The 18,934-nt window shown below is 43.0% G+C and overlaps 2 protein-coding genes across 6 annotated transcripts in view; one reads left to right on the forward strand and one right to left on the reverse strand.

The window, feature by feature from the left end:
- The first annotated feature begins 8,059 nt into the window (after window positions 1–8,059).
- On the forward strand, window positions 8,060–13,311 carry EMC4 (ER membrane protein complex subunit 4). Of its 3 annotated transcripts, none has more exons than XM_038009798.2 (5): window positions 8,060–8,254; window positions 8,590–8,712; window positions 10,731–10,884; window positions 11,460–11,620; window positions 12,748–13,311. In XM_038009798.2, exons 3-5 carry the CDS (start codon window positions 10,773–10,775, stop codon window positions 12,781–12,783), a joined length of 309 nt encoding a protein of 102 aa, XP_037865726.1. In that variant the 5' UTR covers window positions 8,060–8,254; window positions 8,590–8,712; window positions 10,731–10,772; the 3' UTR covers window positions 12,784–13,311. The 3 variants fall into 3 exon arrangements, with proteins under 3 accessions (XP_037865726.1, XP_008015330.1, XP_008015331.3); XM_008017139.3 differs by having other exon boundaries at window positions 8,590–8,704; XM_008017140.3 differs by lacking the exon at window positions 11,460–11,620 and having other exon boundaries at window positions 8,590–8,704.
- Window positions 12,982–18,934, reverse strand: part of SLC12A6 (solute carrier family 12 member 6) — a 104,078-nt gene continuing 98,125 nt past the window's right edge. For all 3 annotated transcript variants that reach the window (XM_008017142.3, XM_008017141.3, XM_008017143.3), the window contains 2 exons: window positions 18,139–18,272; window positions 12,982–16,942 (listed from right to left, as the gene is read on the reverse strand). In XM_008017142.3, the coding sequence (XP_008015333.1) occupies window positions 16,851–16,942; window positions 18,139–18,272 (226 nt within the window). In that variant the 3' untranslated portion in view covers window positions 12,982–16,850. The remainder of the gene's footprint in view (window positions 16,943–18,138; window positions 18,273–18,934) is intronic.

Consider the following 18,934-nt stretch of genomic DNA (forward strand, 5'->3'; position numbering starts at 1 on the left):
TTAAACCAGTGGTCCCGAACATTTTTGGCACCAAGGACCAATTTTATGTGAGTTGGGCAGGGAGGGAGGTTTCAGGATGAAACTGTTTCATCTGAGATCATCAGGCATTAAGACATAAGGAACACACAACCTAGACCCCTTGCATGCTCAGTTCATAGTAGGGTTTGAGCTCCTAAGGAATCTAATGCCCCCCCTTGATCTCATGGGAGGCAGAGCTCAGGCAGTAATGCTCCCTGGCCTTGGCAGAGAGCTCTTGGGTGTCTTATAAGGGCAATGCTATCATGAGACATCCACCCTCATTACCTCATTTAACTCTAATTACTTCCCAAAGGCTCCATCTCTAAACACCATCCTGTAGAGGATTAGGATCATCCCATATGATTTCTGGAAGGATACACTCAATCAGTCCATAACAATCCTCCTTTAAAAGACTCAGGTTATGGCCAGGTGTGGTGGCTCACATCTGTAATCCCAGCACTTTGGGAGGCCGACGTGGGCAGATCACCTGAGGTCAGGAGTTCGAGACCAGCCTGACCAACGTGGTGAAACCCTGTCTCTGCTAAAAATACAAAAAATTAGCCAGGCATGTGGTAAGGCTGAGGCAGGAGAATGGCTTGAACCTGGGAGGTGGAGGTTGCAGTGAGCCAAGATCCTGCCATTGCACTCCAGCCTAGGTAGGCAACAAGAGCAAAACTCCATCTCAGAAAAAAAAAAAAAAAAAAAAAAAGATTCAGGTTATAAAACAATGCTTTACATCTAAACTGATTGAAGCCTTTTAAAATTAGCACATAGGAAAAAATGCCCCAAAGAACCTTTCCTGGTGGTTCAGTTACTTGATGTACAGACAGTATAGCCCACTTTCAGGATAGCTGAAATTAATCACCAAAAAGAATCCAGAGTAACCAAGCTTGGAGAGAGACCTGTTAGGCCATTAGTAATGCATCATTATGACTCATGCTATGGTTGTCATTCTTATCCATTAATGAGATCTGTGGGAATGGCGGCCCTTCCAACTTCCTAAGTAAGTGCTGGAGGGAAGCTGCTATAATGGGAACTTGTTAAAATGTGAATTGGACAATAGGCCTCCTGAAATGAAGGAAAGGTAACTGCTAAGGAAGAATAGTATTACCAACATCTTCCCCTAGCACCATACTACTAGTTCATGTCAATAGTACTAGTACTATTACAACATCTTCCCCCAGCATAGTACTAGTTCATGTCGCTGCTGACAAGGGCATTTCATAATACTGCAGAGCCATGAAATAGAAATAAAAAAAAAAAAAGGTAATCTGTGTAGAAATGATGTGGTACCCCCAACAGTAACTAGCAAGCTAAGATCTTACACAAAATGTTTTTTCACTAAAGGGGTTTGAAATGCAAACAGTCAAAATGGATTAAAAAAAAGTTTCTTCTTTAGCCCACACAACTGATACAGAGTAAACTGTGTCATGAATGAAATAGTTTTCAGTTGGTCTTGTTTAGAAGGTAATGATAGTAGAGTTAAAATAAGACAAATAACTGGGATTTGCAATGGAAGCCGATTTGTTTTTGAAGCTGCAAAGAATCTTAGGAGCTTTTAGAGCACACTAAACAAACTGGTTGTCCCAGGAAGGATGGCCAAATAGAATTATTATATAGACATTGTGAAATGGTATAGGCTAAAAACTTAAGACATATCTATAAAAGCTCCACCACCCCCGGCCCCCACCAATAGGGATCCATTCTTGCAAACCTGGTTGTTTGAATAGAAAATTTTCTTGTTAAGTTTCAATGCAAATACAACTGTTCAGAGACGAATGGCATGAAATAGCTTCTTGGGTCTTAGGAAGAGGTAAAGGATGAAATACAAAAACACAACAACTGTGCAGGTGGCACAAATTCTACAAAGTCAAACAAGGTAACTTATGAGTTATGGAATTGTGGTTTGCCTTTTTATACTTTCTTTAATTAAAATCATATTTGCTCAAAGGCACAAAGTAAGGAAAATTTTAATATTTATTATTTTTATTCATTTTTTTTGAGACAGAGTCTCGCTCTGTCGCCTAGGCTGGAGTGCAGCGGCGTGATCTCGGCTCACTGCAAGCTCTGCCCCCCGGGTTCACGCCATTCTCCTGCCTCAGCCTCCCGAGTAGCTGGAACTACAGGCGCCCGCCACCACGTCCAGCTAATTTTTTTTTTTTTTTTTTTTTTTTAAAAGTACAGACAGGGTTTCACTGTGTTAGCCAGGATGGTCTAGATCTCCTGACCTCGTGATCCGCCCACCTTGGCCTCGGCCTCCCAAAGTGCTGGGATTACAGGCGTGAGCGACGGCGCCCAACAATATTTATTTTATTACATCAATATTCCATCATTTTCCAATTCAGATTCAGTCCAGTGGGATGCATACAACAAGGTTCTTAAAATCTGACTGTCTGCTTAGATTATGTTGTGTAAATTCAAACCTTGTTATTTTAGAGCAACAAAATGCTTTAGATCAGCTGTTCTCAATCCTCGCTGCACAGCACAATCACCTTGAGAGCCATAAGAAATACTGATGCCCAGGCCGAGAGAGAGAGACTGAGAGACAGAGTTTTGCTCTTGTTGCCTAGACTGGAGTGCAATGGCATGATCTCAGCTCACTGCAACCTCTGCCTCCCGGGTTCAAGCGATTCTTCTCCCTCAACCTCCTGAGTAGCTGGGATTACAGGCATGCGCCACCACGCCTGGCTAATTTTGTACTTTTAGTAGAGACGGAGTTTCTCCATGTTGGTCAGGCTGGTCTCAAACTCCTAACCTCAGGTGATAGGCCTGCCTCGGCCTCCCAAAGTGCTGGGATGACAGGCGTGAGCCACCGTGCCTGGCAGGCATCAATATTTTTAAGAGCTCTCAAGTTGATTCTCATGTGTATTCATAACAGAGAACCATTACACTTCTATGTTTAGAATATGTCATGTTATAATTAATAATATTTATGTTTTTCTAACTACAAAAGTAGTACCTGCACAATGCAGAGACCTAGGAAAACTATAGGAAGGCACGATTTTAATAAATTATCTGAAATCCCATTATTCCTTTACGTGTCTCTTACTTGAGTCTTTTTTTCCGGGTGTATGTGCATGGAAAGAATAGTATGCATTATATGTTTTTTTAAAAAACAAGTATGATACATTTTAGAACTAGAAGGCACCCTTAGAAATAATCTAGTATAAATCCCTTATTTTATAAATGAAGAAATTAAAGTCAAGAGAATCCCTAATTCAAAGTGAATCATGCAGTTCATTTGGAGTCAGGATTACAATCCAGGTTTCTCAGGCTACAGTGCAGTGGCATGATCTCGGCTCACTGCAGCCTTGACCTTCTGGGCTCCAGTGAGCCTCCCATCTAAGCCTCCCAAGTAGCTGGGACTACAGATACAAGCCACCTCACCTGCCTAATTTTTATATTTTTTATAGAGACGGGGTTTCACCACGTTGCCCAGGCTGGTCTCAAACTCCCGGCCTCAAGTGATCTGCCCACCTTAGCCATCCAAAGCACAATGATTACAAGTGTGAGCCACCATACCAGGCCTGGAAAATCTTATACAAAATTTGTGCAAAAACTTTAAAACTTTAATTTCAACTTGAAGCTCCATTTCCATAAATAACCTATTATTTTTAATGATCTTCTAATATTTTAAAAAATAACAAGCAAAGCTTTCTAGGGAAGACTTCATCTTTCTCCTGAAGAATTCTAGCATGCATATACAGCAACTGCCCTCACTGTATGCTGTGGAACACTGATTCTATTGGATGTTAACAAATGTACTAAGGAAAAAAACCCAAAAAACTGGTTCCTTACTCAAGTAGGTTGGGAAACAAAATTAAAGGAGATTCTTTACCGAACCATTTCTTGTTGTTTTCATGTTATATTAACAGCACTAAGACTCTCTTGGGTGTGTGTGCAGAATATAATATGTAGAATTTCTCAAATTTATCTAATCTTGGAACCATCCTCAGCCTAGTCTTGATGTATTCATTTTTTGGAACACAGTTTCACAAATAATACTATGAGGATTCCTAGGATAAAGAAATAAATGATCCAGAGTACCCCACTTAGGCCAAAGCAACTCTTTATTTTATTTTTTTTGAGACAGTCTTGCTCTGTCCCCCAGGCTAGAGGGCAGTGGTACAATCTTGGCTCACTGCAACCTCTGCCTCCTGGGTTCAAGCAATTATCTGCCTCAGCCTTCTGAGTAGCTGGGATTATAGATGCCTGCCACCATGCCCAGCTAATTTTTTGTATTTTTACTAGGGATGGGGTTTCACCATCTTGGCCAGGCTGGTCTTGAACTCCTGACCTTGTGATCCACCCGCCTCAGCCTCCCAAAGTGCTGGGATTACAGGCGTGAGCCACAGCACCTGGCCTAAAGCAATTTTAATTTCGGTTATAGTTTACACACTTTTATAACAAGTAGGGGAGTATTTAAATAGAAGGAATATATGAATGAAATGACTAACTTAATGTTTTCAAAAGTGTTCATTTAAAACTTATTAAAGCAGGGCCAGGTGTGGGCTCATGCCTGTAATCCCAGCACTTTGGGAGTCCAAGGCAGGAGGACTGCTTAAGCCCAGTTGTTGGAGACAAGCCTGGGCAACACAGTGAGACCCTGTCTCAAAAAAGTAATAAGTAAAAAAAAATTATTAAAATGTGGCCGGGCGCAGTGGCTCACGCCTTTAATCCCAGCACTTTGGGAGGCTGAGGCAGGTGGATCAAGAGGTCAGTAGTTCGAGATCAGCCTGGCCAATATGGTGACACCCTGTCTCTACTAAAAATACAAAGATTGGCCTGGCGTGGTGGCACGCACCTGTAGTCCCAGCTGCTTGGGAGGCTGAGGCAGAAGAATTGCTTGAACCTGGGAGGCGGAGGTTGCAGTGAGCCGAGATCGCCCCACTGCACTCCAGCCTGGCGACAAAGCGAGATTCTATCTCAAAAAAAAAAATTTTTTTTTAAAATTAAAATGTAATAAGAAGGCCAGGTGTGGTGGCTCATGCCTGTAATCGTAGCACTTTAGGTGGCCGAGATGGGCGGATCACCTGAGGCCAGGAGTTTGAGACTAGCCTGGCCAACATGGTGAAACCCCATCTCTACTAAAAACGCAAAAATGAGCAGGGCGTGGTGGTGGGCGCCTGTAATCCCAGCTACTCAGGAGGCTGAGACAGGAAAGTTGCTTGAACCTGGGAGGCGGAGGTTGCAGTGAGCCGAGATCGTGCCACTGCATTCCAGCCTGGGTAACAGAGTGAGTCTCTGTCTCTCAAAAAAAAAAAAAAAAAAAGTGTAATAAGATTATCTTGAAAAATAGACAAAATTGCATGAAAATCATTGCCCCAATACAATGTATATCCGTTTTTATGTTTTATTTTGTGTAAGTATAGTTACAGTACATTCACATCTTGGTGTTTACTTTCAATTTAATTTACTCACATTCTCTAAACATTTATTCCATACTTTCTATGTTCTAGGCAACAGGCTCAAAGATAATATATAGCTTCTGACCTGAGGGGATTTAGGGTAGCCTATAGAGGGGTAGAGATAAGGGCTTAGGGGACGTTAACAAACAAAATGCAACGTGGTCAGTGCTATTATGCAGAATATAATGCAACAAAGAGGAATGCCCAGTAGGGTCAGAAGCTTGAGATGAATGTAAGGTTCATCAGAGAGAACATGGTAAAGACAAAAAGCAGAAAGGAGCAAAAAATCTATAGTTAGGTCTTCCTACAATCAGATAGATACACATTTTACGATGGACCGGAGAGGCAAAAGACTTCCATTTCTGCCTTGTTTAAGCAGTCTGCTATGAACATGTTTTCAAAATCAGAAAACAAAGTGGAGGTGGCAATCTTCAGCCTCTCTACATCACTATCATCTTCAAGAGTCCCAACTGTTTAGTTGGCCAAGGAAGCCTTTTACAACTTTACCTCCCACAGCATCTCCTTCCCCCCAACTCCAGTCATATCAAATAACTTGGAGTCAAAAAAATACAAATTAAAAAATAATATAGTACCGTTTCAAACTATTAAAAAAATTTTACACTGTGAAATGTAAATGGTGCCATTTTTCCTAGTGGGCATTTTAATTCTTTTTGTTGTTGTTTGCAGAGACAAGTCTCGCTATGTTGCCCAGGCTGGTCTTGAACTCCTGAGCTAAAGCAATCCTCCTGCCTCAGCCTCCCAAAGTTCTGGGATGACAGGTGTGAGCCACCATGCCTGGCTCCTGGTGGGCATTTAAAATGAAAATTCTTTAAAAACATGCATACTCTTTGATCCAGCAATTCCAATTTCACTTCTAGGACTATAACTTTAGGAAATAAAACAGACAGATATGTTCACAGCAACACTGGTTATAAAAGGAAGGAAAACAGGAAACAAATGTCCAATAATAGGCTAAATTATGAAAAAGGTATACAATTCAATACAAAACCCAATCACTTTAAAGAATGACATACATTATTTAATGACATGTCATTAAAAACACATCAGTGGTGTGATTTGGTAATGATGTGACACATCATTAAAAACACCACATATCCTAGCACTTTGGGATGCCCAGGCAGGCGGATCACCTGAGGTCGGGAGTTCAAGACCAGCCTGACCAATATGGAGAAACCCCGTCTCTACTAAAAATACAAAATTAGCTGGGCGTGGTGGCGCATGCCTGTAATCCCTGCTACTTGGGAGGTTGAGGCAGGAGAATCGCTTGAACCCTGGAGGCGGAGGTTCCAGTGAGCTGATATCGTGCCATTGCACTCCAGCTTGGGTAACAAGAACAAAACTCCGTCTCAAACCAACCAACTAACCAAACACCACATATATGGTGGGCACTAATCTCACAAGCCTTGAAAATGGGTAGATTATCCAACTTTTACATGAAGAGGCTGAAACACAGTTGATTTAACTTGCCCAAGGTCATACAATTTTTAAGTGGTGAAACCAGGATTCAAAAGGAGGCCATCTGCTGGGTGCAGTGGCTCATGCCTGTAATCTCGACATTTTGGGAGGCCAAGGCAGAAGAATCACTTGAACCCAAGAGTTTGAGAGTAGCCTGGGCAACATAGCTAAACTGTCTCAAAAAAACAAAAACAAAAACAAAACAAAACAAAACAACAAAAAAACTGGGCGTGGTGGCGCGCCCTGTGGTCCTAGCTCCTCGGAACGCTCAGGTGGGAAGGTCGTTTGAGCCCGGGAAGTCGAGGCTGCAGTGAGCCGTGATAGCGCCACGGCACTACAGCCTCAGCAACGGAGTGAAACCCTGTCTCAAAACACAAAGCCAAAACAAACAAACAACAACAACAACAACAAACGTAGGCTATCTGAATACCGAGCCCATGTCCCTTTCCATGCCCACAACGTCGCCTTGCCTTTGTGCAAAATGTGGTTAAAACTGTTTACCTCGCAAGGTTACTGTGCAAGTGAAATAAAAGAAACACCGAGCTCCTGGGACACAGTGGACATTCAATACTCAGAAACTACTAGGTAACTCGCTCAAGGTCAAGCTAGGATTTAAATCCAGGATTTGAATCTTTTGTTCCAGGGAGCGCGTAGGAGGTTAAGAAGCTTTTCTTGGCTTCAATTCTTTTTTTCTTTCTTTTTTTTCTTTTTTGAGACGGAGGCTCACTCTGTAGCCCAGGCTGGCGTACAGTGGTGTGATCTCGGCTCACTGCAACCTCCGCCTCCCGGGTTCAAGCGATTCTCCTGCCTCAGCCTCCTAAGTAGCTGGGATTACAGGCGTCCGCCACCAAGCCCGGCTAATTTTTTTGTATTTTTAGTAGAGATGGGGTTTCACCTGACCTCAGCTGATCCGCCCACCAATTCTTAACGCTGAGTCAGTAGGGACTTTCCTTCAGCCCCATGAAGTGCACCTCAGAGGTCAGGGAACATATAACGAGTACATTCAAAAAGGGAGCGCGGGGAAGTGGCTTTAAGAAGCACTAAGTCTTGCCTGCTTTTTTTTCCCTCCCTGATTTTCTAAATCCAAACCGGACTCTTCAACCCGCAACGCCGCCAATTTCCGGGGCGGAAATGACGTCTGTATTAACGCGCCGGAAGTGCATTTGCAGAGTGCGACAGTGCGACAAAGCGAGGAACGCCAGTGGGCCTGTTGCGGAGTACGCTTTGGAGTGAGAAGCTTCGAGGCTGTAGGACGCAGCTGTTGCCATGACGGCCCAGGGGGGTCTGGTGGCTAACCGAGGCCGGCGCTTCAAGTGGGCCATTGAGCTAAGCGGGCCTGGAGGAGGCAGCCGGTGAGGCACCTGGGCAAGCTGTACATCACTGTTCATCCCAGAACTGCACCAGAGTAATGAGACCTGAGCCCTCAGGCATAAGTTTGAAAAAGATGGGTGGCACACAGACATCACCTGGGGAGGTAGCGGCTTTCCTACCCGGAAGGTTTCTGTGCTCAAAGAATGCTTACATCAGTCCTCCTGATAAGTCAAGGGACTGAGGAACACACGAGGGGGCTTGGTCTATTCTGAGTAGGTGCATCTGAAGATCTTTATTCCTATGATTGGTAGATCAGGAAATGTGGGATAAGAAGTGTCGGAGTTTGCAGCTTTAATTTCTTGGTTTGGTTTTTTAGGGGTCGAAGTGACCGGGGCAGTGGCCAGGGAGACTCTCTCTACCCAGTCGGTTACTTGGACAAGCAAGTGCCTGATACCAGCGTGCAAGAGACAGACCGGATCCTGGTGGAGAAGGTACAGAGGTATAGATGTTACCGTAGTCCTTGGGCCAGTCCTGACTTATACACCCATCCTCTTCTCCCAGGTGGAATTAACGTAGATAGCTCTTATCCTGAATATTTGGAAACTAAACTGCTTGAGACTGGTATTTCGGTATTTTATATATCACCTACAAAAGTGCTTAACAGTTTGAAAAATAAAAGATGTTTGGAACCTAAGGTATAAGAAAGTAGGTTGAAAACTATCTTTTGGTGGCAACATCTTCCAGTTGAAGTGATCTTTTTCTATTCTAGTTCCCTTACACCACACATCCAACTGTCAGGATAGTCTGTTGACTTTCCTTACTACTTTTTGCTCTGTTCACCTCTCATCCCGATCCAAGCCACCATCCTTCATCTAGATTTCTGCAGTTGCCCGGCTAATTTTTGTATTTTTAGTTACAGACAGGGTATCACCATGTTTGCCAGGCTGGTCTTGAACTCCTGACCTCAGGTGATCCATCCGCCTGGGCCTCCCAAAGTGCTGGGATTACAAGCATGAGCCACCATGCTCTGCCCGGGGCTATTTATATTTCTAATTTCTGCTGTCATTTTGTTACATTTTTTCTAGGAACTTACCGATTTCCTAAAATTTCAAATATATTAACATAAAGTTGTTCATAATAATGATCACTTCCATATATGCAAGATCTGTGATGTTCGTTTTTTCATTCCTGATGTTGAATATTTGTCTCCTCTCCTTTTCGGCTTACCAGTATTGATTTTTTAAAAGTTATTTTCATTTATTTTTACAGGTCACTGTACCCATCACCAGTATTGATTTTATTAATCTTTTCAAAAATTCTTGGTTTTTTTTCTAGTTTCTTGAAATGGATGCTTAGTTTATTTTTAGACTGCCATTACTTTTTTTTCTTTTCTTTTGAGACAGTTTTGCTGTTGTCGCTCAGGCTGGAATGCAATGGCATGACCTTGGCTCACTGCAACCTCTGTCTCCTGGGTTCAAGCAATTCTACCTCAGCCTCCCGAGTAGCTGGGATTACAGGCACCTGCCACCATGCCTGGCTAAATTTTTTTGTATTTTTAGTAGAGATGGGGTTTCACCACGTTGGCCAGGTTAGTCTGAAACTCCTGACCTCAGGTGATCCACCCACCTCGGCCTCCCAAAGTGCTGGGATTACAGGCGTGAGGCACCACGCCCAGCCAGATTGCCATTACTTTTAATGGCAAAAACCGCAATTACTTTTGCAGCAACCTAATAGTATTTAAGGTTATAAATTTCTCAGAGCTGTAGCTGTGTCCCACAAGTTTTAAAATGTGGTACTTTTGCTATCATACAATTCTGTTTTCCATTATAATTTCTTCATGTATCATTGTTAATTCCCAAACATGAGATTTTCTAATTATAAAATTATTTCTAGTTTAATATCGTAGTCAAAGAATATGTTTTGTACAATTTGCATTCTTTGAGATTGACATTTTCTTCATAGCTCAGCGAGTGGTCAGTTTTGTAAATATCTTATGCTTGAAAAGAGTGTGAACTCTAATTGTTGACTGCAGCATTACATGTCAGTTGGGTTTTGTTAATGTCATTCAAATCTTCTATGTCTTGATTTACCTGCTAATTCTATTATTTTTTTCTGGAACTAAATTAGTTCAATGGTTCCATTAGTTATTGACTGTGGTGTGCTAATCTCCCATTATGTGGATTTATCTATTTCTTCAGTTGTAGATAGGACATTGATAGATACAGAAGTACTAGGACAAAAGCAGGGAGATCTTTTTTCCAAAATCAGGAGAAAAAATGACATCTGGAAAACCTATAGGGAAAGGTACAACAGATGATGATGGTACTTTTTATCTTTAGTAGAAGAGAGAGCCCTCCTGTGGCAACATGGAGAAGGGAAGAGGTCATATAATTGAGGAGTCAGCTCAGTTAGAAGCAGAGAATTGGGAATTCTGTTCATGTGATTTAGCATCAGTGATATGGCAAATGTGGGACTAAGGGTGGTGATCAGAGGGTTAAAATTGTGTGTTTGTTTTAGCGCTGCTGGGACATCGCCTTGGGTCCCCTCAAACAGATTCCCATGAACCTCTTCATCATGTACATGGCAGGCAATACTATCTCCATCTTCCCTACTATGATGGTGTGTATGATGGCCTGGCGACCCATTCAGGCACTTATGGCCATTTCAGCCAGTAAGTATTCTCGAAACAGTAACCCTTCCACAAGTTTGAAGAATTAAAGGCAGGCTGGGCGTGGTGGCTCACACCTGTAGTCCCAGCACTTTGGGAGGCCAAGGCGGGTGGATCATCTGACGTCAGGAGTTCAGGACCAACCTGGCCAACATGCTGAAACCTTGTCTGTACTAAAACTGCAAAAATTAGCTGGGCGTGGTGGCACACGCCTGTAATCCCAGCTGCTCGGGAGGCTGAGACAGGAGAATCACTTGAACCTGGGAGGCGGAGGGTGCAGTGAGCTGAGATCACACCACTGCACTCCAGCCTGGGCGACAGAACAAGACTCCATCTCAAAGAAAGAATTAAAGGCAAATTCTTAGGGACAGTTTTTGGCTAACGGGTATGTAGGGGAGTGGGGTAATGGTGGTGGCATGGAGGGGAATATAGTGCTTACCATGGTTTTCTCTTTGCCTTTAATGGTCCTATTTGCTGTCTTACTATGGGTCTGTCTATATGAATTTAATATATGGTTGGCTTGATTCATATTGGGGGAAAGAGTTCTTTTTGTTTGACAACTTCTGTTACCCCAACAGCTTTCAAGATGTTAGAAAGTTCAAGCCAGAAGTTTCTTCAGGGTTTGGTCTATCTCATTGGGAACCTGATGGGTTTGGCATTGGCTGTTTACAAGTGCCAGTCCATGGGACTGTTACCTACACATGCATCGGATTGGTTGGCCTTCATTGAGCCCCCTGAGGTAAGGCAAAAGAAAAGCTGAATTTTCGGTAGTTGTAGTGGACAGTGAATAGCTGACCTACTTGATGGTAGGGAATTAGAATTGGTATTAGAGTTTATTATTATTATTTTTTTTGGCTGGGGGTGCGGGGCAGAGTCTTGCTCTGTCACCCAGGCTGGAGTGCAGTGGCATGATCTCAGCAACCTCCGCCTCCTGGGTTCAAGCAATTCTCCTGCCTCAGCCTTCCAAGTGGCTGGGATTATAGGCGCCCGCCACCACGCCCAGCTAATTTTTATGTATCTTTTAGTAGAGATGGGGTTTCACCATGTTTGGCCAGGCTGGTTTTGAACTCCTGACCTCAAGTGATCTGCCTGCCTCGGCCTCCCAAAGTGCTAGGATTATAGGCGTGAGCCACTGTGCCTGGCCTAGGGTTTCTTAAAAAATAAGAGCCATTAGGAGTTTTTAAGTTGTTATTTTTATTTTTTTGAGAGGGAGTCTCACTCTGTTGCCCAGGCTGGAGTACAGTGGTGCCATCTTGGCTCACTGCAACCTCCGCCCCCTGGGTTCAAGCGATTCTCCTGCCTCAGCCTCCCTAGTAGCTGGAATTACAGGTGCCTGCCACTGTACCCGGCTAATTTTTGTATTTTTAGTAGAGATGGGGTTTCACCATGTTGGCCAGGCTGGTGGTGTGCTCCTGACCTCAGGTGATCCACCCACCTCGGCTTCCCAAAGTGCTGAAATTACAGGTGTGAGCCACCATGCCTGGCCAAGTTGTATTTTTGAAACAAGGTCCTGCTCTGTCACCCAGGCTGGAGTGCAGTAGTGTGATCATGGCTCACTGCAGCCTTGACCTCCGGGCTCAAGCACTCAGCTTCTCAAGTAGCTGGGACCACAGGTTGCACCCCTGTGGCTCGCTAATTTTTGTATTTTTTGTAGAGACAGGGTTTCGCCATGTTGCCCAGGCTGGTCTTGAACTCCTGGGCTCAAGCGATCTGCCCGCCTTGGCCTTCCAAAGTGTTTAGCTAAGATTAGCTACTTCGCCTGGCCTGGAAGTTCTTTTTTAAGGATAGGCAAAATAGAGCTGTGGTTAAAGTATTAAGTAATTGATTCATTTTAACACTCACTCGCCTATTTATTCTTTCTTTCAGAGAATGGAGTTCAGTGGTGGAGGACTGCTTTTGTGAACATGAGAAAGCAGCGCCTGGTCCCTATGTATTTGGGTCTTATTTACATCGTTAAGCCCAGTGGCTCCTCAGCATACTCTTAATCACTTATGTTAAAAAGAACCAGAAGGCTCTTTTCTCCATGGTGGGGTGACAGGTCCTAGAAGGACAATGTGCATATTACTACAAACACAAAGAAACTGTACCACAACCCATAACTGAAAATAATGTAGAAAACTTTATTTATGTTTCCAGTACAGAGCAAAACAACAAATAAAATCGTAACTATGTAAACAAGAGAATAATTGCTGCTAAATCAAAACTGTCGCAGCATCTCCTTTCAATAAATTAAATGGTTGAGAACAATGTGTAAAAAAAGTTGCACAAGTTCCCTTAAATCTATTTTCCTTAATATTTCACTTCTATTTAAAACAAGCTGGGACATAAAAATTTTGTTGGAGACACTTGGGGAAGATGTGAGAAACTAATGCTGGATTCAGCTTATACATGATGAAAAGACAAATAAACCAGACAAAAGGAGCACATAAATACGCATACAGTGTAACTGTTATTTTAATACCCACAATGAGGGATTTTTGTTAGTATGTTTGGGGGAATGAGGATTGGTGCGATTCTTGGGGCCACAGGAATCTGAGGCAACGGAAGATACATAGAGTGATCTTCCCCCTGCCGAGAGGAACCTGGCACCTGTCAAGCAGATGCTGTCAGTCCAAACTTCAGCTTTTAAGATAGCTATTCAAGGCAGAAGGTCAGCAGGAGGATGTGTATTTCTAATCTGCCCTGGTAAAGTCATAGGTAAGACTCAAAAGCAGGATCTTACTCAAAAGGCAGGTATTTCCTGCCTTCTGTCTTGAAACAGCCCCTTCCCCTAAGGTGCATTCTCTCAAGTCTTCAGTATTGCTTTATTTGCAGTGATTTTTAAAAGAGATGAGAGACTTTGGGGACAACATAAGCAACACATATAGACATGAAATGCTCTAGACAGAGATGAATATAAATCTGGCCTGATAACCAGTTTTCCATGTAACAGTGATTTTGTGTTTCAGGGGCTGAAGTAGTGGTTATATTAATAGCCACTAATTCCCTTATCCCTTTTAAAAGATTTTTACAGTTCTCCAGCCACAAACAGCACTTCTAAAACCAACTTTATTTTCTGCCCATAATTTGTTCTACATGGAAAAAAAAAATTACTTTGGCCAGGGGCGTGTGTAAATGTGGCAGCATTCCTAAGTAGGCTGACCTTTACAGTATGGGCCTTTAAGATACAGGATCCTGGTCAGGCGCGGTGGCTCACGCCTGTAATCCCAGCACTTTGGGAGGCCAAGGCAGGCAGATCACCTGAGGTTGGGAGTTCGAGACCAGCCTGACCAACATGGAGAAACCCCATCTCTACTGGAAATACAAAATTAGCCGGGCGTGGTAGCACATGCCTGTAATCCCAACTACTCAGGAGGCTGAGGCAGGAGAATCGTTTGAACCCGGGAGGCAGAGGTTATGGTGAGCCAAGATCGTGCCATTGCACTCAGCCTGGGCAACAAGAGCAAAACTCCGTCTCGGGAGGGGAGGGAATAAAAAAAAGGTACTGGATCCTGCAGGACATGACTCACTACTGTTAAACTCAACTAAGCAATGGAGTGTTGCAGTGGGAGTTGTAAATGCTTCTACCATCTGTGGAAGGAACAGAAAAAACGACAAGATTCTATCTGCTTTGCCATCCTGAGTGGGCCTGGAGGTTGAAGAAAGCAGGAGCAAATCAAAATTACTCATTTTTTTTTTTTTTTTTTTTGAGACCAAGCCTTGCTCTGTTGCCCAGGCTGGAGTGCAGTGGTGCAATCTCGGCCTACTGCAAGCTCCGCCTCCTGGGTTCATGCCATTCTCCTGCCTCAGCCTCCCGAGTAGTTGGGACTACAGGTGCCCACCACCATGCCCGGCTAATTTTTTTGTATTTTTAGTAGAGACGGGGTTTCACCATGTTAGCCAGGATGGGCTCGATCTCCTGACCTCGTGATCCACCCGCCTCAGCCTCCCAAAGTTGCTGGGATTACAGGCGTGAGCCACCGCGCCCAGCCCAAAATTACTCAATTTCTTAAGCTATACTGAAGGGTTTTCTCTGTCCTTACAGGTCAAATGAATAATTTCTGACACCCAGATCAGCTTGCTCCATGTCCTATTGAGTAATCAAAGAACAGTGGCACTATTTGTGACTAATAAATTGAAATTCAAAAACAGCCATGAATACAGGCAAGAAAAGTTTCTCTAAATACCTATTCTGTAAAATAAATGAAGATTTCACATACTTGAAATTACTGCTCAGCCAACCACATAAGTAGTTTCCCTATGCTTGTAAGCCAGATGTTGTTTGATCAGTAAATTAGTAAATAAAAAGCTAAGCTTACACAAGTATTTCCTTGGCACACTGAACTTTCTTTTTTCTTTTTCAGACTTATCAATCACTCTGTTACCCAGGCTGGTGTGCAGTGGTGCAATCCTGGCTCACTGCAACCTCTGCCTCCTGGGTTCAAACGATTCTCCTGCCTTAGCCTTCCGTGTTGCTGGGATCACAGGCATGCACCACCATGCCCGGCTGATTTTTGTATTTTTCGTAGAGAGAGGTTTTCATCATATTGGCCAGGCTGGTCTCGAACTCCTGACCTCAAGTGATTCACCTGCCTTGGCCTCCCAAAGTGCTGGGATTACAGGTGTGAACCATGGCACCTGGCCTGAAGTTTCTGAAAACAAATAGAAGGCTTGGCTTGGTTAATCTTAGTTCAGAGCCAAGTTTATGTAGTCAGAATGAAAAATAAAATTGAAAGAAAAAGGGGAAAATGCTTATACTTGGCATTAAGTTGAATGCCTCAAGTCTTAACTACAGCTTTGTAGATGAGGCAAAAGATTTCTTAGTGGTAAAATTTCTTCAACAGGTCAATGCCAATGTGTATGCCATTTTAGCACAGTAGGTAAGGAGAGTAGCCGCTCAGTAACATTGGCACCAAGGAAAGAGTATGGCTCTAGAACTTCCAATTCCACTGCTAGATATGCCCTTTAAAAGATGGCCCAGTGATTTCAGGGAAGGATGTTTAGCCAGTTTTCCTAGTACTTGTTCCTTAAGATTTTTTGACCTATGCTTAATAAGAGGGCATAAAAAAAGGCGCGGGGGTGGATGCAGTGGGGAGAATAACCTATTGGTTAATGTGCACCATGACCTGCATTTCTTAAGATAACAGCTTGTATATTTTGTCCACATTGCATAGAGAACCACAGAATATTCCAGTAAATGTTAATAGCTTCCTTTTGGAGTTCTCTTAGTTTGGCCATTTGAAAAGAACCTGAAAGAAATAATTTTTACCTTACCAAAAACAATTTCCATGGTAACACTGCCTGTGTTACAATGACAGAATGGGTTTTGAGTTAAGAGAAATAAATAGTTGAAGTATACACTGACAGAGTATGGATACTTAAATCTGGTATTTTGGGGGAATGTTTTCGAAGAAGTAGAGGCTACAGCCATGTTTCAAGTTGGTATCCTAGTATAAAGTTAGAGCAGTGGGTATACTAAACAAATATAGCTAAAAAATGTTTGCATCTTGACTTGCCGAGGATAATAGGTCCAAATATACTTGACCATAAATTCTTTAGTAAGGTGAAGCTGTCTCTAGTTGTTATCCCCACGGTGTCATCATTGGACCATGACTTCTGAGATTCATCTTTAATGCTGAATATTTACTTGACTTGCTTTTTTTCTTCAGTTGAATTTCTGGTATCCCTTTTACCAATTCATTTATTGGCTCAGCTTGTTAATTCTAATTTGCCTTTGATTGCTCAGACGTGGCTCGTAAGACTTGAACGTTGTTCTGAGTTGAGGGAATATTTGCTTTTTCTGTAAGGACTGCAGATCAGATGGGAGCTCTTTTACACAGGTACTTGAGGCTCAGCTCATCAAGAGTTCAGTATGATGTGTACAGAACACAGGCTTCTAGTTGAGTGGGAGTGGTAGTAGTGAGCTGGCACTTCCATGGAGGATGTAGGCCTTTTAAGAAAACAGGCCAAGCACAGTCATTCAGAGTAGGTTATGAATAAATGGTGATCACTTCACTGCCACCACCCCGGACAAGTAGGACTCGCTCTAGTCCCTCGGTAAGCACCTCTAGGAACTCCATGTCTTCAAAACTTGTCAAGGAGACAGGCAAAAGAAGAGCACAAACTTACAATCTGGCATCATCATAATCTGAGGTTATCTGATCACAGAGCTACAAAATTAGCTGCTTAATTATTATATATTCAGAAAAGTCTGAACTTTGAATTTAACCCTGTGCAGAAGTAACCAGGGATCCAGTCCTTTTGCATATGTAATACAAGACTCCCATTTGTGTTAACTTTAAAAATGGGAAAACCTACAAGTGTTATTCTAAGTAAGATAAAAATGATGAAAGAAGAAAAAAAGCCACAATAGGGCAGCTAACAAGGTTCCTACAGAGAACCCAAGTATTTCTAAGTGAAGCTGCTCAAGTCAGATTTTTCTGCCAGTTCGATTTTTTTCTTTTTAAACCTTTTTTTTTTTTTTGAGACAGAATTTCCTCTTGTTGCCCAGGCTGGAGTGCAATGGTGCAATCTTGGCTCACTGCAACCTTCGCCTCCTGGTTCAAGTGATTCTCCTGCCTCAGCCTCCCAAGTGGCCGGGATTACAGGCACCCACTACCACACCCAGCTAACTTTTGTATTTTTAGTAGAGACAGGGTTTCACCATGTTGGCCAGCTTGGTCTTGAACTCCTGACCTCAGGTGATCCACCCGCCTCAGCCTCCCAAAGTGCTGGGACTACAGGCGTGAGCCACCACACCTGGCCTAAACCTCTTTTTCTTAATGGCACTGGTGGGAATAAACTAATTTATGTGTCAGTGCTGAAGGGTTTCCCTTATCCCCAGAGTCCTGCGATGAAGGTATGAGGAAGAATACCTAACTCTTTTCCCTCAGTTAAAGGAGGTTCTATCTCAGCTTCTCCCCTAACTCTATCCAAAAGAAAAAGGCTTTGCAAAGCAGGTAGAACCTAAAAAGGAGAAAGGATGTGGGTACGCTGTCTGCAGGATTGTCAGGAAGGGTTTTAGACACTGAATATTCGATGTCATGTTGCAAATACACCACCTGAAACGTCTTTTAGAACTGAATTATATTTGCCCCAACTCCCCTAAAAGAGATTCGTCTTATAACTTTGTAAAAATCTTTGCGTAAGACTTTTAAGTCTTCCTTCCTTAAAGAGGGAAAGTGGGGCATAGACAATGACTTTTATCGTTACCTAGTTATCTCAGAAAGAGGTTTAGGAGATCTTCCCTACTGGAAGCCCCACTCTTGGAAAGGATACAGTTTTCATCACCCTCAGGGTTTCGGGGTGGCCCTGGCATATTCAATAAAACCAGCTTTGCTTCATGGGACTTGTTAACTATAACCTCGTTGAGTTTCACTGCTGTATGCATCCGTCTCACATTGGACTGGTCCCTGAGTGGGAAGAAATAAAGGTTGTTAAAGTAAAAAGAAAACTATATAGTCAACGTTAAAAACTTGAGATCCAGAGCTTTTTCACTCGACTATGGGTCATCTGATAAAGTGATTTCTTTTTTCTTTTTTTGAGAGGGAGTTTAGCTCATGTCACCCAGGCTGGAGTGCAATGGCGCAATCTCGGCTCACTGCAACCTCAGCCTCCCAGGTTCAAGCAATTTTCCTGCCTCAGCCTCCCGAGTAACTGGGATGACAGGCACCCATCACCATGCCCGGCTAATTTTTTTTGTATTTTTAGTAGAGACAGGGTTTCACCATGCTGGACAGGCTAGTCTCGAACTCCTGACTTCAGGTAATCCACCTGCCTCTGCCTCCCAAAGTGCTGGGATTACAGGCCTGTGCCACTGCGCCTGGCCTAAAATGATTTCTTTATGATACTAATGTCTGGGTTTTCTCATTCTCTGTTTGCTTATTTTATAGTAAGAACACAGTACAGAGGTGAACTATGGATAGAAGGGATGGTTAGCTTGTGTACCGTATTCATTGGGAGCCAGTATGAATAGGCAAACAATAATGAGGTGGTTAGATTCAGGGTTAAATGAACAGACTCCATCCTGTGTGTCCAGGCAGTCACATTTGTGCCACTGGTTATTTTATGATAA

The sequence above is a fragment of the Chlorocebus sabaeus genome, chromosome 26 (genome assembly GCF_047675955.1).
Source record: "Chlorocebus sabaeus isolate Y175 chromosome 26, mChlSab1.0.hap1, whole genome shotgun sequence".
Classification (NCBI taxonomy): Eukaryota; Metazoa; Chordata; class Mammalia; order Primates; family Cercopithecidae; genus Chlorocebus; species Chlorocebus sabaeus.

Bases quoted from the DNA above. Each gene is read 5' to 3' on its own strand.
- EMC4 (XM_008017139.3), top strand. From the start codon at position 8,169: ATGACGGCCCAGGGGGGTCTGGTGGCTAACCGAGGCCGGCGCTTCAAG. The intron at 8,705-10,730 runs GTACAGAGGTAT...TGTTTGTTTTAG, and splicing joins ACCGGATCCTGGTGGAGAAG to CGCTGCTGGGACATCGCCTT. The intron at 11,621-12,747 runs GTAAGGCAAAAG...TCTTTCTTTCAG, and splicing joins CCTTCATTGAGCCCCCTGAG to AGAATGGAGTTCAGTGGTGG.